Source organism: Strix aluco, chromosome 4, assembly GCF_031877795.1.
Source record: "Strix aluco isolate bStrAlu1 chromosome 4, bStrAlu1.hap1, whole genome shotgun sequence".
Lineage (NCBI taxonomy): Eukaryota > Metazoa > Chordata > Aves > Strigiformes > Strigidae > Strix > Strix aluco.
Window position 1 is genome coordinate 118,438,086 of NC_133934.1, and position 25,549 is coordinate 118,463,634.

The window sequence follows — 25,549 nt, forward strand, 5'->3', positions numbered from 1 at the left end:
CAGCTTCCCTATTCCATATTTTTTCTCTGCCTTTCATGTAGAAACTTAATTGAAATGTCAAAGGATTCTCTTCTTTTCCCTTAAAAAATATTTTTTTTCTTCAACAGTGATAGTTTCCTTGTTTGCACCAGCACACTTTATAGGTGCTTGTATGTGTATATATTTATTAGAATACCTATATATAAAGAGCTTTAACAGAAAACCTGTTGTCAATTACTTGTACTTACAAACCGGATATTCTCTTTGCCTGCATATTTCATTCACCTGTGTGAATGGGGTGTCCACTGAAATCCTGGTAATAATGTATAATTTATATTTCATAATCATCTTTTTCTGTAATGTACATTAAATGCTTTACAATAAAGTTTTTAATTTGTGACAGCACTCACGACGTGCTAAACAGATGTTTGGATTCTCAGACATCAATTTAAAGCTAATTCAGAGAACAGCAAGAAAAGCTGCTAAATTTTAGAAACACTCATGAAGATTAATTAAACTAATTATCTGTGCTTTGTGCAGTGGGAGTGGAGGTAACTGCAGATACATGAAGGCATAACCAAGGAAGTGATGAATATTGTCTGGAGTGGTAAAAGTATTTTGGCGATGGCAGCACAGATGGAGAAGAAGCTGAGTGATAGGAAGCTGAAATAGTAGCATGAATCTGATTGTGGAAGGGTCTTCAAGGTGTTATGTGAAAACAGTGTTGGAAGTGGTACGTGTTTCATTGGGGAAACTTCCCAATAATTTTTCAGTTGTACAATCACTTGGAGAAAACAAGCTTTTCATAACTAACAGGTTTTGATTTTAAGTATTTGGAGAACATCATAGACCCATTCTAACTGAAACATTATGTTCTGAATGTCAGAAAGCTTTCACCCCTATGTCTGCTATGTCAAATGGGTTGAGACAAAGTAACACTTACTGCTTAATTTTTTTTCCTGCCATTATACATCTTCTCTTTTATTTTAAGGACTGATGAGAAATCTGCTTTTGGGTATCTCAGTACAGAGCCTGGCTTATCAAAAAACTTGATGTGCAGCTGCTGACATGATATTTTTATTTTAGAAATTGATCATTTTTATGTGTTTAAATAAGAAGTAAATACTCCTGAAAAATATGTTCAAAACTGGTCACTAATCTCCTTAAATTTTTTGCTAGTATGCAGAAGCCTGTAATGCCACTAGAATTTTCAAGTAACCCAAACCCAAAATATTTACATTAACTTTTAATTTTTAAATTATTCATTCTGTAGTTCTATACAGTGATAGTGAAATAAATGCAATGAAATACTTCTAATAGTGAAGTAACTCTTTCTTTAGGTGTGTCATACTGTAGTGAGACCTGCTGAACCAAATTCTACCTGAGGTGTGGCTGTTTTGTTTAAATGTTTGTTGCGGTAGTGTCAAGGAGTCGAGCACTGTGGGACCTGTGGTGGAAGTTACTTTGGGTTTATGTGCGTGTTTCAGTGCTGCATGGCATAGAGCAATCAAGCCAGCTTGGGTGCTAGAAGCTGCAGAGCAGGGGTGGTGTGAGCTAGGTTCCTGAGCTAGGTAGGTATTCCTCTAGGATGAGTTTAACGGTGGGATGTCTCATGGTACCACTGCACTGATGTGACGATCAAGTAGGTTTGCACTATGTGAATGTAATCAGGGGCAGCCCCTACTAATAGAATAGAATAATTATGCATTATTGCTCGCTAAAATGAAGCGTATTCATCAGGCTTTAGGAAAAAAGTATGTGGGAGGGACAGTGGTGTGTAATTTTACAAATATCTAAATATTATATTTGCTTATATAGTTACAAATAATTAATTGGGTCCTATGTAAATGCCAGGCATTGTTTGTAAGTGTCAGTATGTTCATATCTGCTCCTCAGTAACTCTACATTGCCACTGATTCATGGTTTCATGTCAATAACCAAAGAGGAGAAAGCTAGTTTTTTAACCTGGTTCTAGATTTTTAGCATGGAGTATTACTATTTTCATTTCCAGCTTCAAAGGTATGCTTTTATATCAGCTGTAAAATGAAAGTTAGTAATACTGTTATCTTAATATGACAAAACCACAATAATTATGCAATCTTTTTACTTAATTTCTAAACTATTACTATAGAGTAACAGAGTAGATACTCAGAATTGTACAAGTTAAAAAGTATTTATAGATGGTTTCACCCACACTTTTATAGCAGGACTTGTCACTTAACCTGTACTACTAGTTTAAATTAAAAAAATTAGTTACATCTGGCAAATAGCTTTGAAACATTTGAACTTCAGTAATAATAATGCCTCTTTAAGGCACAGCTTATTGTATCTTAAATTGCTGTCATTTTTCTTACCATGTGATGGCCAGGTAAATACACAATTTTTAGATTCTCAGCAGCTTTAAGAATTAAAAAATCATATTTTTTTTTAAATTAATATTGAGACTGTGTTTAATGTTGTTGAATCTATTACTGAAGTAAACAGCCCCTAATATATTAATAAAGAAAAAGCTATTTACCAAAGTCTTTTGGAGGATGTGAAAGAAATAGCTAGCACTTTTTTCAAGGTTATTTTTCAAATCTTAAAGTTTGATGCAAACTGTTCTGCTTTGTATTGATGAAAAATATAATCAAAGGTCTGCTGTTCAACTTCAGGTCAGCTGTATCACTGTACTACATTATAGGAATGTAAGTGAACATAGAAACCCCTCTCTGCTGACTAAATATACATTAGGTTTGCAAATTACCTGCCAATGTCCTTTGGGATAAAGGCCTTCATAAAATCATTGTCAATAACTTACTGTTGGGTTGACTTATGTAATAGGTTGTTCTTCAACATTTCACAGGAGAGAGATTAAATGTAATAAAGTATAGAGTACAGAAACTCCGTAGGGCAATCTAAATGATGTTGTAGGAACTGAACTATGTTACGAAGAGGCATATTAAACACATTGGCAATCTTCTGTTGTTTGTCATAGGAATGCCAGGCCCCTTTTTGTCTAATGGATTGCATAGATATGCAAAAGAGAAATAACAAAAGCTAATCAGTTTTGTTTTATGTAAAGCTGTTAATAGGTAGATACTTGAGTTCCCTCAAAATCTGAGTATTCTAATGATGCATGTTGACGTTGTGTAAATTGCTTGGAGAAGAGGAGCTGCAGTAATCACTTCACTTGAAAAGTGAATATACTTAAAAGGAAAACAGGATGACACAGCTGACGTTGTACATCTGTGCTAAAATTACTATGAATTAGTCAAGTCTCTGGAATAATGCTGGTGGGGGGCTTTACCAACTGGAGAAACAAATCAAAACTGTACCCCTCTTTAATGTAGAGACACATGGATGTGAAGAGCAGGAATCAGTGCAATGGCCCCAGCATGCTGGAGATAAATGTGGAAGTTAAATATTTTTGTCTGTAACATGGGGGAAGCTGGAAAGGAAGGTGAGACTTCTCAGTCACGATAAGCTTCTTGGCATGCTTACCAGCCCTGCAACTGTGCAGTGCCCCACCAGCGGGCCAAGGAATAGTTATGGTGACGGCTGCACTGAGTGAAGAAAATTAAGTTGTGGTGTGTTTGGAGGGAAACTGAAAAAAAAAAAAAAATTTAAAAATGGGCAAGCTGTTTTACAACTGGCTTGTTTCCTAGATAGCCACTTCAGAGCAGGATTGTCTCTATTACATTTAAACGTCAGGAATATGCTGAGGGAATACGATTTGTGTGTGCTGCTGCACACATTAAAGAACACTTAGGCTCTGTGGAAGACAGCCATCCCTATCTGTAGTGCAAACTGTTTTCTTTCTGTCAGCAGATTTTATGGGAGGCACTGCATATCCAGGGAGCCAGATGTGAATCTCTGAGAAATTCCAAGGTCTTTGGGGCATCTGCCTCCTATACTTCCAGATACTAGAGAATCCCATTGTGAGTGTCCAGGAAATGCAAACATCCATAATGTAATAATCACTTGTATCTCACCATGTTATTCATTCTGTGATGCTCTTCAGCTTCCAGGATTTAACAGTATTTTTCATAGACTTCATTGTGGATAAAATGTGCCTTCAGCAATCCAGTGAGACCCACCTGAGCAGGAATTCCTGTGGCAGAGAGGTTTGGACCTTGTGCTGCTCTCCCTTAAATGAATTGTCAGAGAGGATTATGGAAGGTAGCTTTGTGCTTGGAGTTGTTGTCTGGAGGCTCTTTAATTTACATAGGAAGTATACACTTCCCATTCACATGCAACAATTCAGTGTGCTTGTTAGAAGGCATAACATTCACAACATACATAGCACCTTGTTGCAGGGGAAGCAGGAGACTAAACCATGTAGCCAGAGACCTTTGTCACTTGGACCATAAACTTCCCTTATGTTTTCCCCATTACTTTCCCCAGTTCTTAGAGACATGTAAAAATCATTAGCTCAGTAATGGTACAAACAATTGTTATAAAGCAGAATGTTTTCCACAGGAAAAATAGGAAAGATTCTCAGTCTGGGTGACCCTGCTATAATTTGAACAAGTGGAGCCTCCTATATTGTACATTCATTCTGCTAAATAACATTTTATGGGGAAAAAATCTTGAAAAGACTTCAACCAAAGTTTATCCCTGTAGCCTTCAGGCTAGGTGTATTCTTCAGAGCAGTTTAAAAATATCCTGTATATCTTTAAATAAGCTATCACAATAAATTACCTTTTTTGGTGCTCTCTTGTCCTGGCTGAACTGATTCTTGTACAGAGTTATCTCTGGTACAGCTAAAGTTTAGTCTTATCCTCAGTGTCACTTAAATAATCAAACTGCTTGTTGTATTTCTCACAGTGTATTCCACTCTGGGAAATGAAAAGATCTTCTCCTCAAGACCTTTACTGCAAGAACTTAATCAAACAGTGGGCTTGCAGCTGTCTTTTCTCTTCACCTGTTTCTGAACTCCTGCAGGATAAGGCTATTTCTGTGGCAAAAAATCAAGCTGTTAAAGCTGCTCAGCTGCCAGAGGTGGCTCTGATATTTCTTTCTCTGAAGGTAAAGATCGCTTCAGCTTGTTTCTAATTGTGTAATACAGTTTCAGTAAAATGCTACTGTAAGCTGTGGTGGGCAGTCCTGAATTAATTATTCATCTGGATATTAAGATATGTAGTCAAAATAAAGTATCTTCAAATCCATGATAACCTTAATGTATGTTTAACTTTTTTGTAGTTCCCAGCGTGCCTAGATTAGTATAGTTTTCAGAGGTTGCAGCTTCCCTGCCTTTTGGAGAGATGAGCAAGTGCTGTGTGTAATGTGACGAATTCACTTCACTTGAGGGCTGGGTACTGCAGAGTTTATGCTGAAACCAGCAGTGGAAGGAGCTATGTAGTACAGAGGATGCTGAGTTGGTCTGAGGAGTGGGCATCTCCATCCGAGGGTATTTGCTGCCAGCTACACTGCTGTCCTGCAAGGGTCTTGCTGGCATTTAAAGGGCTCTTAGCCAACAGGGCTATGTCTAGAGTGGCCTGATTTCAGTGAAGAGCAAAGTATTTTCCCAGATCTTGGAATAGAGGAAAGGGAAATGAATGCTGCTCTTACCTCTATGGCATCTTCATTCTTTTGGAATATCTCCTTTTTAAGAACAAAGAAGAACTGGAAAAACTCTAGCTGTCTGTCAGAATAAAACTCAAAACAAGGATCAGTGTACTTGGAGATCTTGATCTCATTATATGAAGGATTTGTGCTGCAAATGGATGCAGTTTTCTGGTGTCTTTTAAAATGATACATGCGATATAAAACATTTTAACAAACAACTATGTGCTTTTGCAGAAGGAATCAATGCGTTTTGAAAGTCTGTTGGTGCAATTCCCCTGAAGTTTTTAAATGAGCAGGCAAGATAAAATGGTTTCAGGAGAATTTTGTTAATAATGATGTTTTGGTTTCGAGGAAGGAAAGTAGAACTGTGAAGATTTCACTTGGCAATGTAGAAAAAATACATAAAAGTATCAAAAATAAACATGTCAGTTTTCTCTCAACTTTAATGCCATAAAGAAATGTAACCAATAAAAAAATGCTAGCAACTGCACAATGATTTTGTTTCAAACAGATTTACACCATGGGATCTACCCAACATATGAATTAAAGCTCTATTATGTATTGCCAGAAACTAAGTTGCTTTTTCACACCACTCTGTGTACCTGCCCACCTCGATTATAGTTTAAATAGATGACAAAATTTGATAGTTCTCTGGTTGTTTAATATGTCTCCTCAATTTTTAGTTTATATCCCCTGACTGGGATGGCATTCATTCCTGTAGAGAAATTCAGATGATGTCTAAGGAACACTGAATTGTGTTAGTGCTTTTCTTTGTTGCCCACTTCCCTGGAAGTATTTTTAAACAGCAAGATCATCTTACTGAGCTTTTTAAAATATTTTATTTATAATTTATTTTATTGTTTTATATTATATATTTTATTTATTAATTTTATTTATAATTTAGTGGGGGTGGAGCCTGTGCTGCTAGTACTGTTCATTAAACAAGTAAGATACATAGGTCCTACTGCATTTAATTTGATGTTGTCACTTTTTAAATGTTGCCTTGTATTCCACTGTAATACTAAAAATAATACTAAAAATAAATGCATATTTGAAATTGTAGCCCTCTGCCCTGCTTAACAAACAAGCTTATTTGTCACACACACTGTACATGAGTAAACTTTGTGCCCCTAAAACTCAAAGCTTGGTGCCATATGCTAACTGGATGTTCACTGGAAACGCTAGAAAACAATGAACTGAAGTCAGATGGCCCATGACTGTGTTATGAAGCCCATTTAAAAATACCCAAACAAACCAAAACCACCAAAACCCCCTTCAAACAAGGACTTGTAAATTTGTTTTATTTTCAAGTGAATATGGGAGTACTCCAGCACTTAAAAATGCTCTGAAGTTTCATTTTAAAAGCATGTCTTTAAAAAGACTACCTCAAATTTAAAAGCCTTTTGTTTAAATAGTGATCAAAGATGTTAAGAAATAAAGCAGATACTGATCCTCAAAGTATTACGACACTTAAAAAAATAGAATGCTGCTTTATCTTGCTCTTTAATGTGGTGTTTATCATCAGACGTGCAGCATATTATGGGATACTCTCATTTGAAGAATCTAGATCTGTCTGCTATTTTATAATACTGTTGGCACTATTCAAACTCATAATTGATTTTAAGTACGTAAGTGGTTCTAGTTATTCCAGATATTGTTTAAACAGTGTGTATATATAGCTGTTTAGTACTTTGACTCTGAAACATGTATTTTATGTTGGCTGTGGAAAAATTTTTTACTTCTAAATAGTGTGGAATAATTTATTCCTCAAGGAAGATGCACTGGTTCCACATCTCACCCCCTTCCTGTCTTCAGCCTGTAATTATCAGAGTTGAAAAATCAACTACTGTTGAAGTTAATCAATTTTCATTTATTTTGGGTGAGAGGTTGAAAGCTGAAGTACCTTTATAACAAATGATAGGCCAAAGCTTGCACAGTAGCGATCATACTTCAATAATTTAATGATACTCTAAAAATATAATTTAATAAGTAGTAGTAATGTCTTAAGTCTATGATTACTGGATCCCTGGGAACACAGATTACTTCTAAGGGATCCATGAAAAGTGATTGCATTACTTGACAGTTGGTTTAAGGTAGCTGCATAGAAACCCACTGGGTGTTCATTTCAGTTCTGGAAACAGAAATAGATTGAAATCCACTTTAGTATTGCTTTTTTGGAGATGCAGTTGATTATTGCCACTTAATAGCACGCTCTCTAACAATACCCCTAAAAAACTATAGTAACAAAATGTCTGGTTATTGTTCCCCTGAACTCCTCTCCCAAGCGGTGTCTGTGTCAGATTCTGCCCTGCTCATCTGTTGGAACACGTCTGCTCCACATTCAGCAGCAAGTCACTCGTGTTGTGATGTGGCTGTGCTGGTACGTGGAGAGAGGATGCTGCTCTGTAAGCGTTGTGTGTGCTACGATGTCACAACACGCCGAGGCCCAGGCAGGTCTCTGACATGTCTCCTGTCTTTGAAACTATTAATCAGTCACTTCACTGTGGCAGAGCCATGTCGGAATAACTGCTAGATTAGATTAGCCTTGTAAGTGCATCTGCAACAACCCAAACCTTCTGCAGGGATGATTTACTCCAATTTTGAGGGAAATGTTCTTTATGGTGGAAAGTGAAGCAAAGGTTAGAGAATCTCTAGACTGAAAAGAGAAGCTATCTTCAGTGTCTAAAGGTGAAGAATCACTACATATTGACTGAATGTAAAAGTAATTTTGCAATATTTTTCCAGACCCAAATGCTTATCATGTGGTCATAAATATATTGTCTAATTGTCCTTAACTGCATAATTATGCAGTATATGTATGAAGCCACTGATTGCTTAATCAGAAATTAATAGTGGTGTTAATATTCCCTCAGTTAGGAGGGTAAGTTATAGTAGATGCTATAACATTGAGAGATTAAAAGCCAAATTTTCAAGCTCCATCTAAAGTTTAGAGTTTATTAACCCTCCACTCTCAACTTCCATTGGCATTAATGACTCTTCTCAGTGCCAACACATCTGGAAATTGGACCACTCGGATCTTAATTTGTACATAAGCAAGCAGAAGGTTAACAAACTTTAATATTGCAAATAAAAGGCACAAAATGAGGATGATGTATTATTGTGAATTAGAATGCCTCTTTTTCATGAAAATTGCATTCCTCTCTAAAATGATGGTATGACTTGTAATGAAGTAGCTTTACTGTTGAAGTTAAACATTATAATGGTCTTTTAATGGCACCTTAATGGCCTCTCTGAGGACTTGCACTGAAATAATTTTACCTTTTCATAATTGCACTTCATAATGGACTGTAGCAGCACAATTTAAGGTTTCCTTAATTCTTTCATTGATTTGTTAAATATAACAAACCCTGTAAGTTACCATAAGTATTAGATTTTTTTTTTGATTGTTGTATTATGTATATCTTCCACACCTAGATATTTTGTCTCTCAGTAATAAAAGATAGTAACTGATTTTCATAAAATTTTATCTGCATTGCATAATAACAGTAATGAGTATAATGACTTGATTTGCCATCAAAGAGGAGAATTTCTCATGGTACACTATTTCATGTGTATGTGTGACTCAGAAGCTAGGTGTCATGAAGAAGTAGATTGTTACATATCCAGTGTTTATGTTATTCTGTGCAAATAGCCTGAAAGAAAGTGCCTGTTCAGTTATTGTTGTGAAGCCCAGGTGTTGAATGAAAATAGTTCACTATAAATCTGGCACAACTTCAGCTTCACAGGCACAGCTACAGATATGCCATAATAAAAAGAAAATTTTACAGTGAGTTGCTGTGTCATGAAAGCACTCAGATATAACCTACTGAATAACTTTGAAACTTTGTTTCCATGTAAATAAAGTGGCAGACCAAGATTTCACCCTGAGCTTGTTCATACTTTGACAGTTTTATTTCAGTTCTCATCAGTTATAAAGGTAAACATCCTTTATAAATGAACTAATTCTAATCTGCAGCTTCAGTTTATAAAGGCAGCAGGGGCTATTTCTGAATAATTATGTAATACTCTAGCATTTATTTACTTTAATTGAGCATTTAAATATGTTATTAGTATTCTGATATTTCACGTTGCAACATTTATGCATGTATTACTTGTCAGTGTTTAGGAACATTTTATCTTGAACCGAAATGTGTGTGTATGCGCTGTCCAAACAACTGGAAGGGAAGGCCTGCTTCTGAGAGGGTTGCAAAATGCTGGAGGATTGAGCTTGCTTGTCTAGAAACTGCATGTAATTAACAGGGGGAGAATACTGAAAACCTCTAAATCAAAATAATGTCTTGTCCCAGCTATCCTTCCTGTCTGTCTTTCCGTAATTCCAGACATGAGTAACATCCAAGAAATAAGAATTCTCTAGTGTCCATGTTTTCTTTACTTTTTCCATTTCCGAATCAAGGGGATGCAAAAAGCTATTTGCAGGTGAGATCAGTATGTCCTGAGAAAAATATAGCACGTGGGTTAAAACCTTAGCTTTTGATACAATGGCCATGTACAATTTACAAATTCTCTAATAGAAATATCTATGAAATGTTTGTCAGTCTTGTTCAGTCTTTTACCTTTACACTTTTTTTTAATAATTTACATCTTTCTTAAGAGTTCTGTTTGCCAGTTTTGACTTGAAAGGCTCCCATGGAGGCTACATTAAATATTTATATTGGCAAAAAGCCAGCCAATTTGTATACTTTAAAACTATTTACGTTTCTAGTTTTGATTGGCTGATTAGATTTTCCTTGTGCTACAAGTTAGTTTTTGAAATATGGAATCATTAGGTGTATTTCCAAGAGTAGATGGCCAACAAACAAGCTTAGGTTAAGTGTACTAGATCTCATTATTTAAGCTTTACCAAGAGCATTCCCTTATTGTATTAATCAGATGGATAGCTCTTGACATCGTGGTGTGGTGGTTTTGTTTTTACAGAATTCTATTTTACTTCTCTTGTGTCTCCCTTTGTCAGTTGAAAATGTCAATATTTTATTTTAGTCCATTAATGTTTTCTTAAAATAATTTTGTAGGATGCTGGCAGATCAAAGTACACTTTTGATTAGGTTTTTATTTTCCTGTTAATGGTAAAACCACCCAAATGAAGCTTCACAATTAACAATTATGGAGCCTTCCTTGGAGAAAAGGCTGCTGAGTTTCTGTCGGAGGGAAGATTAAAATAAAACACACCAAATAATTGGAAATGTATTTCATAGGCAAGCTTAGTATGCCTGTGTGCTGCCTCTTGAAGCTAAACATAGTGCTTGTACTTAACTCAGCCTTTGCTGAATTCACTAGGATTAAAGCTTGTTGACATGTTTGCAAATCAGTTTTTGTATCACCAACTGGTTTCTAGTAGTACTGCTAACTTGGTTAGCATTATGCTACCAGTATTATAACTTAAAATGCTTCTGCCTGGATAAAGCCCCCTACAAAATAAGAGCTATCTTAAAATCTAATGTACTGTTCTATTTTTTTTTGCAAAAGGGAAGATTTCCCACCTCATTGGTTTGATAAATGTACTTGAAACATGTTGATATTATGGTTTCTGGTGAAAGAAAAAAAAATGAAGTGAGACCTTATGCTGGCTGTCTCAGTTAATTGAATTTATTATATTTTGCTACTTTCCATTCTCCTTGTTCTACGGTAATGAGGGTAGTCTAGTAATAAACTATCCAAATGCGAGTTCTCATTCAGGTACTAAAGCAAGAATAAAGTTGGCACTTTTTTATCAGTCACTAGTCCTGTGCTTTGGGTTAGTGAGAAAATCGTGTTTTGAGTTATGTCTACTGCAAGAAGAAAGTTAGTGGAAACCTGTAAGTGCTTGCTTAAATGGCAGCATTAATATATACTACTTACACGGTGTCTAGATTAGGAAGATGGATGTCATTTAAAATATGTTCCCTAGCACACTCTTACACATTCCTGGAGCAAGTGTTCGACACATCTGAAAATGTGTTAGCTTTATCTAGCTTCACAGAATCCTGCTGGAAACCTTTTTTGGAACATGTGATTAACAAATTAAGCTGGTATGGCCAAAATGTCATCAATCGTAGTCTATATAATGATCTGAACATCTATTTACATCTTTCATAATTGTATGAAAATAAGTTTATTAACACTTAGAGGTTATACACTAGGCTAGACCTTAGCTCATAGTTTTTCCTGGACCTTAGCTGTTAGTTTTTACACAGTTTAACTGCATGTTTAGACAAAAGAGTGCAAAGACAGTGATCCATTCTGTAATTCTTTCAACAAATTTTACCTTCTACTAAAACTATAATATTGAGCTCACTGTTTTAAGAAGACACTAATTGAAACAACAATGAAACATTCTAAATCTTCCTGTAGTTACTCTAGGAATTTATACATATTATGTTACATGCCTATTCAAGATCAGATTTTTTTTTTCAGTCATGCAGTGGCTGGAGAGGCCTACCTATGCACTCAACTAGGCACACCTACCAATTCCAATGCTTGGCTATTCATTGCTTTTCAGCTATTTTCCTGTCTTTCTCTTGCCTCAGTTCTATGAACAAAAGAATGTACCTGTTTATGGGAGTCACTTCTTGTCCTTACTGCCATTGGTTAGAGATATCCAAGGGGCACTTTTAACTCTTGCAATCCTGTCCAAATCTTCACCTCATCCAAGTGGGGAATCTTGAAGAAGCAGCAGCAAATACCTTTTTGTAATTTTTCCATGGGACTACTTCTGCCCTCTGGCACATTGACTTTCGAAGAAACTTTTAAACTACAGTTTTGAGCCTGATTTGCAAACTAGAAAAGACATGATTTTCTGTAGATAGTGTGGGACTTCCTTCTTTATTTATTAGAAATTGCAGTATTTAGATATTGATGAGATCAGAGAAGCAGTATGGTTCAGGGAGTACCATTCTCTTGAATCGATGCATATTAACAGATACATGTTCAAATTTCAGAGACAAATTCCATTCTGCAGTTAAAAAAAAAAAGATTTTTTTTTTTTTTTTCTCCTTGAGACACACCAGGGAACAATGTTATTCCAAAAAGGGAAAGGAGAGGGTCATGTCTCTTCAGCTTCACAAGTCTGTGGAGCAATCTGAGCATGTGTTGGAAGAGAGCAGAATATGTTCTAGTCAAAGCATAGTAGTAATTCTTCATGCTTCCTGTAACTCAGTACTCTCCCACATCATCCTTGAACAGGGCTGTTTCTTAAATGCCATCCTTTTATTTAGATTAATCAAGAAGTTGGAAACGATTTCTTGCTGTCGTTCATGTAGTAGGAGCCATTGACAGAGGAAGTTGGTATTTACAGACGAATGGCACAACTTGGTTAAATTGAGTGGGAAGAGTTCTGTTATTTTAGTATGGATTTTATGTTGAAATTAAGTTGAATCGATCCATTTAAAAAATCTTTAATTTTGTTATGCATCCTTCAGAAATTCTTGTTTAGTATTCTTGATTGGCTCTGCTGCAGTTCCTTTATGCATGCAAATTCAAAATGCGTACAACTTAATTCCTGATACTTTCTTCCAACCTCTAATTTATCACAATTGAATCATTGTTCTTGGGTTCACTGTGCAATTAGTGACTGTTTGAATAGATGCACCTTTCTCTTTCTAAAAGTAAGTCTGCTATATTTTCTTTTCTGCAATCTAATTTGCTTGGAGGCAAGCACATTATAGATAATCATAGAATGACAGTAGAAGAGATGTGCTCAATTCCTAATTTATCAGTCTTCATATACTTGATGAGTTCTCACATTACTTTGGTTACTCTGCTGTCACTTTTTTTTCTAGGAATGAATACCTAGTTTGGATGGTCAATAAGATAAAAGCCTTTATTTTGTATCCTATGAGCTGGTTGATAGCATAGCAGACCCCTGAACATTCTTCTGTGGTTGCTATTTACTTGTGTATCAAGTGCTTACCCTCTTCTGTTTTCTTTTGTGACTTACCAAAAGAGTTTTTATTATCTTCAACCCAAAGTACTTTATTTTCAGGGGCTGTTTTCCTGAAAGCTTTCAGTCAGAAAATAGGATCTGGAAAGATATAATCTATAATAAATCTCATCTGTTATATTGTTTAGTGGCTTATATGATTTGTGAACTTTTGATCTTGAGGTTGAGGAGGTCTGGTTATGCTACCTGAAATGCTGATTACAGTATTTTCACCATGTTCCTAAGCTATACAGGAAAGCAAGGAACTTCTGAAGCCTTTTTTATTTCCAAATATTATGAAAGATGTGAAAGAGCAATTGAATTACAACATGCCTTAGAGAAAGTAAAAGAAAATTGCTTTTGTAAAGAAATCTCTAGTAATTTTGTCACTTGGCTGTTTGTAACTGCCATTTTGGCCCCATATATTAATCCTAGGAGATAACTTTGTAATCACTATACTTTCTATAATATGAGAAGAAATGAAATGAAAGCAGTTAATGGAAAAGAAATGGAAAGGCAATGTTATAAATAGTAAAGAAGAGAAGACTAAGAACTAGTAGTGTAATATGAACCAGCTTGACACATTAAAGCCAATTTTAATAAAACTGGAAAAAATGCAATTAAAGTGTTCACGATATCTTAATGCCAGAAAGGCATTGAAGAAAATCTTTGAAAATAACTAGCTAATTTCAAAGCTTTGAGTCTTGGCTGTTTATTTATTTCAAATATTGGAAAATTCATTAGTTTACAATTGTAGATTTAGGGGAGGCAATACAGTACTATGTGCCTTTTTCCTAATAACAGTTGCAGATTTTATTGTTTTTGGGATGCTTTATAAGGGGAAAGGATGGACCGGTTACTGTTTATAATGTAAAACATTGCTTGAATATGTAGCAATAAGCAGTATTTTCAGAGTAGCAGGCTGAAGTGTGTGCTTTTAACTTTTTAGCTCAGCAATTAAAATCACATCTGACATCACAAGATAAAAGAGCAGCCTCAGGTTTAATGAGAATTTAGTATTTCATCTAGAAATAATACCGAATTCTTGTAAGAGTTGAATTTTGAAGTCAAGCAACAACACTTAAACAACTGATCTCTTGGTAAAAATAATTGAATATAAATCTGTCTTCCTTTGACAGATGCATGATAGATCTAGTCCTATAATACTTGATGCACATGTTTAAATACCTATGAAGGAAGATATATCTCAGCCTGTGTATTTTTTAATGAGCTGTTCCCCCTGCCCAGGTAATTTATTATGTACTAAATATGTAAGCCTTTATTCCATGTAAATCTATGATTTTATTTTATAAACCTTTATTTTAAAGGTATTTATTGCCAGTTATGCTTAAAGTTCAGCCTTTGGTATTTAAAATAAAACTTTCTAAATAGTTCTAACACACTTAATTTCTTAAAAACACTTTGAAATTAAAACTGTAGTTGTTAACAACCATGACTTTTTAAATTACAGTGTTGTGGCCTTTGCTTTCAGCCTTAAACTTCTTGGATGCAAATCCTTCTTCTGAGCTCATATGTGGATGCCACTCAGAAGAATGAGTTTGGGATCCTTTTTTGGTAAAGAGTCTGTAATTCATCTTCCTTTTTGGCAGAGAAGGCATGATCAACAACTTCACTCACTTGAAATAGGAAGTTTTTAATGGCCCTAATTCCTAGGGGAGTCTCTTGTCCTTTAATTGCCTTATTTTCAGTTCTGCACACCGTTTTTTGTTTCTTGATATGCAATGGCTCACCTTTATATGACTCTCTGTGGGCATGGCTGCATCTCTTAAGTGATTGCTGAAGAGCTAACTATAAATACCAAATACCACTTCTTGCAAATAGTAAGTAGAGCTTCCCTTTTCCTCTGGAAGATGAATATTGAAACTTAGAACTCTGAAATTGTTCTCCAGGGGATGCACTGCACCGTATCCTCCTTGCAGCAGGGCACACGCTAATGTATCAAAGTTACACTGAACTAAATTCACCAGATATGAGACTTGAAGGAAAATCCTGGGCAGGTCATATGGAACCATACCTAGGATTGGATATGCCCAGATGAAGCTTTCAGGGCATTGCCACTGCACAGCAGGACAGGGTCTGCCATCTTCTTCTGCTGCCTTGTTTGACTTCTCTTTCTGCTGTGAAGCCACAGCAGAAGTGGCACCTCTCAGCATTATTTAAAAGCACATTTGTGGGCTCCAGTGAATTTGCATTGGACCACATCTTGATGGAGGTCTGTCCTAACTCTTCTGTCTGAACTGACAGCTTGTACTGGGCATTAACTGTGAGGTTTGGTAGCAGGGGCTGCAGGGGTGGCCTGTGTGGGAGGAGGTTGTGAGCTGCCCTGGGCTGCTACGGCTGGTTCCGGCTTGCTCAGAAATGGATGAAAACAGTTCACTGTGGGCCAAAACTTCAGAGGAGCGTGTGGTGCCTCTCTTCACGCATATTGAAGAAAGGGGAAAGCCACAAGGACACATCTGCGGAAACATGAGGACGTGTGAGGACACACAGAAGGCAATGGGAGGAGATAGGGGAAGAGATGTGCGTTTGGAGAGAGGGAGCAGAGGAGCAGTGAGAAGCAACAAATAGCAGGTGAGAAGAGTAAGGTGCAAGGAGAGGCAACAAGAAACCTCTAGGCCCTGACCCCAGCCTCCTGCAATGGCTGTTGTCTCACTGAAGGGATGTGGAAGGGACCAAGCAGAACACCCAGGGAAAAAAGGTGAAACTGGTATGAGAGTAGGGGAGGAGAAGCGCTGGACTTAAGGGGGCCTGGGGAGGGAAGGTGCTGCCCTAAGTGCTTGTATAACTCATGATCTTTTTTCCTCAATACCTGAATCTGTAATTAAAAGTTTATGTTAATTGTCAATAAACTAAGTGAATTTCCTCAGTCAAGACTGCCTTGTCCATGCAGCTCTAACTCCCGAAGTCATTGCAACACTGCCATTATCTGAGCAAAAAGAGCTGATGGAAGGTGTAACAGTGGAGAGAAATGTGGTATTCGGTAACTTGTCCCTTGTGCGTGGTCAGTGGTCTCTTCCACGAGAGTTGATTGTTTGTTCCGTTTTATATAATGGAGAGAAACGTGCAGCTTTAGGCATGTGCTTTTTCCATTTATACAGCTTTTTTTAATCAAGCGGGAACTCAGAAGTGCTCTTGAACTTGCTTTACTTCATCCTTCTTGTGAAAATTGAGTTTTCATACTTAATCACTAAAACATGACAGAAAAATATCTGAAGCATGTACTACCTGTTTTTCCTTTCATCTTGATTCATTCATTAGCTTCCTCGTATTAAAAGCTGTCTAAGACACAGTTAACCCTTTTTTAATACTGTGAAGCTTGAAATGATCATTAAAACTCATTAAAGCAGAGAAACTTAATTTCAAAAGCAGTTCAATATTAAAATTTTCCTGATTCCTTTTCTTGTGAATAGGGTAGAATACTTAGGGTATGGCCATCACGGTTCCAGTCTTAACTGACTATTCAAGTAATTAATGATAATTGGTTGCTTTGCATTGCAGAACTGCGCTCTGTTCTAGAAGATAGTTTGATGAAATAATTTTCTATAATGGAATGTTGTCTTCTGAGTGTGGACTATATAATAATGATATTGTCAGTGAGTCCTTTTTGTCCAGTAAGAAGAAAATATAATTGAAGATAAAAATACATTACCAAAAGTCTTGCTTTTTTCTCCCCTTTACATTCTCCTGTACTGTGAATTGTGCTGTTGCCACAAGAAAGCAAACATCTACTTATCTTTTCTGATTTACTGAGTTGTTTTGTTTTTAACATCCTTTAAAATGCACAAACATGCAGTCAGTTTTATTTTGGTACTATCTTCAGTGCTCTTGTGGTGGCATACATGAAGGTTTAATTTGATCTCACTTTAAAAAAAGTCGTTTTTTTGTATTCTGTTAATTGCCTAGTCTGTTCCCAACATTAGATAAACATTTTTACAATTGAGAAATTGATTAGAATAGAAAAAAATCAGAATAACCTTCTAAGCTCATAGGCAGTGTTGTTTTCATCCTGCCGGTTTTTGCACAATGAAAATGACTCATCTCAAAGAGAAGTACCATGTAGTAAAATAGTGACTTTACAGCAATAAACTGCCTTGGGTTTACTGAAACGGCAATAAAACTATCATGAAACACTGTCAAAGTGTTGATTTATTTGTACCACTAGTATTAGAAGTAATAAAATGTAGGATTTACTGGTATGGTTATAGCATTTGTTACGCATTTTGTTAGACAACTCAACAGGTATTATATTGTATCATACAATCATAAGATATTTTATAATCTAGCTTTTACTGAAGCAGAATATTCATAGGAATAGTGAGCATAAGTGAGCAGGCTGGATCTTTATATGGGTCATTTGTTGCTAAACTTCTAATTTTATCTTAAAACTATGACAAAAGGAGCACCATGAGAAGGATGTGCTTTTGATTATTGTGAACTATATTCAGTAACTGAAATTGTAATTCAGACTAGTTCTATTTTCTAAAATATTTTATTTGGTAACAATTGCCTTTTTCTTTAAAAATTATTTAAAAAATATGAGCAGAACTACTTATGTTCTGAAAATATTAGTTGTTAAGTACTTTTAAAAAATTGGATAACTAGTAGAATAGGATTTTCAGAAGTGCTCAGCATGAATCTAATTCTGTCCAGAAGAAACTGAAAAATGAGAGGATTTAGACCAGTCCTTAGAAATCTCCATGTAGCTGCATGATGATATTCTTATCTGTCTTCTCAGGGAAGTTAAGGTAAAATTCTACCTAAAATTACAAACTGAGTGAGAAATATGATAATAGCCTATCTATAGGCAGATGTGAAAGCTGTAATCTGCTAGGATTCCTCTTACTTGATGGAAAGCAAGATATGATAGAGACAAAAATTTGGAAAAAAAATTATTTAAAGGGAAAATGTATTTTGATACATCCCAGCACAGAGGTAGGACAGCATTATGAATGGAAAAGTATAACATGAATTGCCACTGAGGAAATGTAGACATTTCAAGAAATAATACAAGTCATAAAAATGTATTACTGATTTGTACCTTGTTAATAAAATGCCCTAATTCTAATCAACCATGCAATTATTTCAAACAGATTTTTACAGCTTAGCAGATACAACTTCGGAATGCAAAGCTTTCTCAGCCATGATGATTTGCTACAGCTACTTATCAGTACCGTGAAAAAAATACTGTGATTCTTTACAAAGTTGTCCTTATCTTTCTTTTCAAGGTATGGGATGCTGTAGATACAGGCTGCTGTTTAAAAACTTACTCCTGTCACTCCTGTGCTGTTCGAGCTGCCTGTTGGTCATCTTGTGGAAGAAGGATCCTCAGTGGAGGCTTTGATTCCATGCTGCATTTAACAGATGTAGAAACAGGTAAAGGTCATGTAAGGGTGCGTTATAGCCCTATCTTTATTGAGTACAGATAACTTTGGATCTCGTTAGCTTTATCCTTTCTTCTAAAAATATAGATAAAATCTATAGATCAAAGTTAGAATTCTTGAAATATGTCTTCACTACAAAAAAAATGATCTCAGCAATTAAGGGTAGTTGGAGATATTTAAGAAAACTGAAATACCTTTAACTTCATGATCACATGTAATTTCTGTTGTCAGACACTGCACAGATGAATAGAATGAAATGTGTATTTTTTGTGCTGTCATCGTTCATTAAAGCATTTGAAGAGCCTCTTAAGGCAGACTTCAGTGACATTTGTACATATGGTTAATTTAAACAGGCTTGTACCTCATTCTCAATTGGGTTGGTTTTAAGTTTGTGTTTAAAGTTAATTAGGTAATTTTTTTTCTTCTGAATAGGACCTTAATTAGGTGTATAGGAACTTAAATTCTGGTGTGAAACCTTGAGACTGAACCTGTGTTGCTTTGATGCAGTTGTGAATTTGATTTGGGATTTGATTGTTATGACCTCAACAACTAATTTCCTGGATGCTGTCTCTCCTCATGTCTCCTTCACAAACTAAAATACTTCTAGCAGCTATATTTCTTCTCTCCTTTACCTATGTTATCAGCGTTCATACAGCAGCATTCATTGGGGCTGTGCATAATAGGACACCTCTGTGTGCGTATAAATGAAGGATTAAGCCTAAAATAGTACCTTGTCAACTAAAGAGATGCAATTTAATTTTTCCACTTAATTTATTTTTAAATGTTTAAATCCTGTAAAGTTGCAATTTTTTTTGTAAGTCTACAAAAGAAATCCTTACAAAAATTAGAAGCAGTTCTTGTCTAGGAGGGGTTTCTCTTACGTAAAAGTATGAAGTACATTGTATGTGAATATCTGAAGAGCAGAAGTCCTATTCAGATGAACTGGGAAAGTGGCCAAGGAAATTTGTGAATATTGTTCACATGAAAGGAAGATTCTTTTCCATGCTTGAAGAATTTATTTTTCTCAGCATTTGTCATACCAGAAATATTTAAATTCAGTGATGGCTGGAAGGGAACTGTTGTAGTTTGGGGATGTAAAACATGTGACACAGTTACAGAATATTGATGTTTAAAGAATATTTGGGTTTTGTAATGGGGAAAAGAGCTTTATATATTTGATGTAGTAGCAGTACATGAGGTTAATATAGCAAGTCATTAATTTGTCAGACTTCTTGTCTTTTTTATTATTTATTTTCAGTCTCATTGCAGCAACCTCATTTCTAGTCTCATATCTACCTGAATTTTACTAATCCAAGTAGATTTAATTTTGACTATAATGCTTACAAATTCTAAATAGAATGGCTACCTTCTGTTACGGAGGCTCTCAAATAAACAAACAGCAACCTAAAATTAAAAATTTATTATCAACATAATTAACTAGCCCTCTGCAACCATTCAACAGCAGATTCGAATGCCCGTGAGAGAACAAAACACCGCTTCCTAGAGTTTAACAACAACCCAGAACGCTCTATCACAGAACAACCTAGGGTTTAATGACAACCCAAAATGCTCTATCACTCACCTAACAAGTGAGGACTCTCAACCTTGAGGAACTTCTCAGGGCAGCGTCCTGACCCAAGTAACCTCAAGGAGTTTCCTTGGGCAGCGTCCCGACCCAAGGGGAGAGTCCTCAACCACAGCGTGCTGCTCCAGGGGGGACTAGCGCAAAATGGCTCCCCCAAGCGACTCCATTTATACCTGAGCTGAATCTGATCCCTGGTCAGTAGCGGCTCCCGTTGGCCAAATGTCCCAACTACTGTGAAGCCCTGGGAACAAGGGCATGGAAAAAGGAAATCAATAGCTGCTACACTTCAGCAGCCAAGAAGCCCTATTTTCATCGGGGTTGGGGTGTGCACCTGCTACGCCTTCTTAATGGGATTCATAGCAGTAGAATAGATTTTATATGCCTGAGTCATTTGAAGGGACTACTGTGGGGAAATTAATTTTATAAAATCGTAGAACAAATTCCAAAGATATGTGATTTTAATCATATACTTTAGTTTCTAACATCTCTTTGATGTAACTATCCAGTAATGGGATAATAGTCTGGATTAAGTTGACTGTAGTGGTTCATTTGAAAAAAGGCATTTCTAGTGTTTTAGGCAATGGCAACAATAACAAATTATATTTACTTATTTTTCAAAACAGATAAGCTTATAAGTGATTCTTTCCTTACTGACGTGTGAGTTATGTAGTTTTTCTAACTACTTAAATAAACTGTATGTGTAAAGGCAAAAGGGATGCTTATAATCCTTGAAAATACCAGATATTCATTATTACCTTATTTCAAGGACACAGGATTCCTTGTAGCTCCTGTGAACTGCGGTTGTAATGTGGATGTTTGGACCTGGCTTTCAGTGATACACATCTCATTTGGAAAAGTATGATATGAGTGATCGGAATTTTATTCTGATTTCCTTCCCTGTTGTAAAGTTACTCTTTTTTTTTTTTTTTTTCATACATTTCAGTCAATTATTTTCAGAGAAACAGGGCAAGCAGTTTGCCTCTGGAATCCAAATCAATGTGATATAAAAAGCCTCATTTCCATTTGAAAAACACTAAGGCAGCTATAAGATTTTGATTTACATTAGTTCACTGAATCATTCATTCCTCCTCACTCTTCATCAGTGCTGAGATGATTTCTTCTTTGATTAACTTCAGATAGATGTTAGAACTGTTCCTTCACAGAGAACTTTTAGACACTTTTTTGGACTTTGGTCTTAATTATCCATTGCTAGACTGAACTAACTACCAGTGTGTTTCAGTGCAGTAAATGCATGTTGGTGGGATTTTATAAATAAAAATGCTGTCTTTAAGGCTCTATGCTCTTGTGTCTTGTGCGTGTTGCTCTGGTTCAACATTTTTCTAGTCAAGTTTACTAAAGTCTAATATTTCTTTGTTTTCAATATAGATTTTATATATTACATCTATGTTATAAAAATTGCTACATGGCCTTCACCAAAAGAAACCTAACTGTTTGAAGAGAATTACTTTTAAAAGTTTAGGAAAGGTTGAAAATACAGCTTAGTACATGCATGGTATTGGGCTGCTCAGTTGGGAGTGTTTTGTCATTTTGTGTTATTTTTCTGTTAGGAATGTAGTTTCTGCCCTATTAAATCAAATTTGTAGTGCGTAGACCCAGCTAATTGTTTGTTCTGGGTCTGATGACAGCTAGTTATGAGATTCTTCAAAGGAATGTGCCAGCATTGTGGTAACAAACAGTGCTTGAATAAATTCTCCAGGAAATTTTGTTTCTAAGATTGGACTTAAGTTTGGGTATCCCTTGTCCTAGGATATGGCATTTTCTGGAGTGATTTTCTTTTAATCTTTGTGGTCTGAACAACATCAGAATAGACACAAACACTGAAATCTCATTAATCACAAAGCAGAATTTTTGTTGGTTTTGGCATAGAAATCCTGATTCAAGGGTGGAAGACACATCCATGACAGCTTATTCTGCAGTTTTACACCATCAAACCTCTTCCCCTTGTCAAGTGTATTTAATTAAAGTTCTTATATATAAGAAGATCTAAGATGCTGCAAGCAGGAAAAATGGGCTGATAGGATCCTCATGAAGTTCAACAAGGGAAGCGCAAAGTCCTTCATCTGGAATGGAGTAATCCTGTGCAGTAAAACAGGCTGGTTAAACTGTCTAGAAAGTGGCTTTGCAGAAAAATACCCAGAGGTCCTGGTGCTGACTGTGAATCAGCAGCGTTTTCTTGCAACATAGGTGGTCAACTTCATTAACTTCATCCTGGGCCAGATTAGCAAGTGTTTACCTAGTACACAGAGAAGATGATTCCAGGCTCTTCTCAGAGATGTGCGTCTCTCAGAGATGAGAGGCAAAGGAGAAATGTAAGAACACAGGAAGCTTTTTGGCTCAACTCAGGGGTCACCAAACACTAAAACAGGCTGTCCAGAGAGGCTGTGGAGTCTCTGTATTTGGAGAGACTCAGAAGTTCAGTGGACAGACCCTGAAGTAACCTGCTGCGGCTGGACCTGCTTTGAGTAGGGGTTTGGACTAGATGACCCCTGGAGGTACAACCTACATGATTTGTTCATGCTATGATGAACAGGGAAAGAGAAAAATTCAAATTATTGAGGTACAAGGAGTTCACTTGTCCTGGTTTGGTGAAAATAGATGCTGTTGCACAAGTCTTCTTTTTCTAAATTAATTTTTTATAGACCGTCATTTACTATCTTAAATGGTCATCTATTGTCCTAACACCAAGATATCAAGCTGAGACTGTCCACAAATATGGTTTTCTTGAAAACTGTTGTACGTATTCAGAGTATGGCTCTGATCCAAAATATGCATAAAATGTTTAAGGAACTCGTGTTTATTTGTGCATCATTCACCTGAGTGATTCTGAAGCTACAGTTTGCATGAGGCAAGTTCAGTACTGCAGTATGGGGTTTCATAAATATTAGTAGATCCAAAACCTGCAGCTGAGCTGCCTGTAAAGATTATTGCTTAATATTTTTTTTATTGTCCTATTTTATACACATTATTTCTTCATAAAAATAAAGCTTTTTGAAACGTTTCCCAAATGTGATAATAATGCAGCAGTCTGAACCAGTGAGACTCCCTGGTTTTGTTCATATCTACTAACACCACGCTTGCAGTCATTTTCTACTAGTGATAGTTCAGACACTTTGTTATTTACAGAGTAGTAAGCAGTGCTATAATCAGAGAGCACTGAAAAAAAAATTGCTTTTAAAACAATTCCAGGTCAAGTACATCTGACATTTAACTGCTGTTATGTCCAGATGTAGTGGAGATGCTCTACCAACTTCAGAAGGGTAACTGTATTTTTAAAATTTGTTTATAGCTGTTTTATTTTTGGAATATATGTTATATTCATCAGTGGATTTTTCATTAGTCACAAATGAATTGGTACAATAGCATAGGCAGAACATTGGCTGGGTTAATACTATTTGCATATTGTAGATACTTTTCATTTCTTTAATATTATGACAGAGGGAATGTTCCAAGAAATTTTGGCACATTTCCTATGTTGCCAAATGCTGCAGTTGTATTTTAGTTCATGGACTGAACTTGATTTCAACTATAACTTCCTCAGAGTTATAATGGGGAATTTAAATTCAAAGTTTTCACATTACCATGGCCAGGACACTGAAATTAGGCTGTTGGTTTTGAAGGAAAGTTCAGGTTATATATAATGTAGACACTTAAATCTGGTTTGGTTTTTTTTTAAACTTGTTTTATTTTATATAATTTTGAGAGTTTCTTAATGCAACATTTTGTACCTCCAAGAGGATGGTTCAAATTTCCTATATTTTCTTTTGTATTTTAATTTGGTAGTCCTATAGATACTCCTATTAACATTATTATTATATATTAATATAATGTTATATATTATCCTATATATAGGGTATATCCTATTAACATTATTGTTAATGTAATTGTATTTGTTCACATAAGTTTTAGTGCTCATACATAAACATCACTTCAGGAGAGCTGTGATTTTCTTTTCCTATTCCTCCCCTTCTCTCCCAGTATTATGTAGTTTTAATATGCATGAAGGTTTTATACAACACCCCAGAAAAAAAGCCTAGTTGATCAATTTTTCTTTTTTTAAATCTATTTTATCTTTTTCTTTTGAGGGCATACAGGCATCTTTGATGTGAGGTCAAAGGTTCCCCCAAAATTCAGCAGTTTTAAGTAATGTGTTGAACATAGTTTAATGGTCACTCTCCAGCTAGGAGGTAACAGCATTTTACTTTCTATACTCACTAATGTAAAGAGTTTGCAACAAGAAGAGAGAAAAATGTTTATTTGGGGACATTTTTAAGGGTAAAAGATAAAATTATTTAACATTTCAAGCACCTTTACATGCCAGAAACTTGTGACTATGTAGGGGAAAGAATTAAGAAACACGTATAGTCAGTATAACTTTAGTTCTTGGAAAAATAATAAAGCAATTTCTAAACACACCAAGATACAGTGAATAAATAACAGCCAACATTGAACAAATTTTGTCTGATCAATCTAATGTTCTTCTCACTATTGCATGAGAGAGAGTGTGACTGCAATAAGACTTTTTTGATGTATTATCTCATGTCTTTTTGTAAACACAGTAGGGAAATCCGTTCTGCTTAGCAAGATTACTTTTATGTCCTTGTAAGTGTTAGGCTTCAATTTTCTTTACAGATTAGTGTAAGAGGTGAATGGTGGTTTTGGATTATGCAGATAGGGGTGTGAACCTGAGGACCACTAAACACAGTTACAGAAGCATCCTGTTTCAGTAACTGTGCTGATGTTCTGTGAAAAATTCACAATGTTAAATAGCCTTTAAAATATCTGATTTCATAGTTGAGCAGTTTCACAGTAGGCTGCAGAATAAAGTAGCAGAAACATATGTTCAAGATATTTTTAAAGATTTTTTTTCATGCTGTGTATGTTACTGGTGAGCCTTTAATGAATGAAGAATTGAATTAAAGCACTTTAGAATATAAAACACACTGCAAAGATGTAGTAGATACTGTTACTGAAATTGTGAAAATTAAAGATGGAGAGAAATATTTTCTTTCTGCTTTGGAATAACAACCTCTCATACAGGAAAATTATATGTGGTATGGATTTTCCCTCAATTACACAAATAGATTTTCAGAAGATGTA

The 25,549-nt window shown here is 35.7% G+C and overlaps 1 protein-coding gene across 6 annotated transcripts in view; it reads left to right on the top strand.

Annotated features, from left to right (window-relative positions):
* The window catches only part of WDR25 (WD repeat domain 25), a 70,494-nt gene that overhangs the window by 20,085 nt on the left and 24,860 nt on the right, over positions 1–25,549 (top strand). For all 6 annotated transcript variants that reach the window (XM_074825113.1, XM_074825117.1, XM_074825112.1 and 3 more), the window contains one exon: positions 18,691–18,838. In XM_074825113.1, the coding sequence (XP_074681214.1) occupies positions 18,691–18,838 (148 nt within the window). The remainder of the gene's footprint in view (positions 1–18,690; positions 18,839–25,549) is intronic.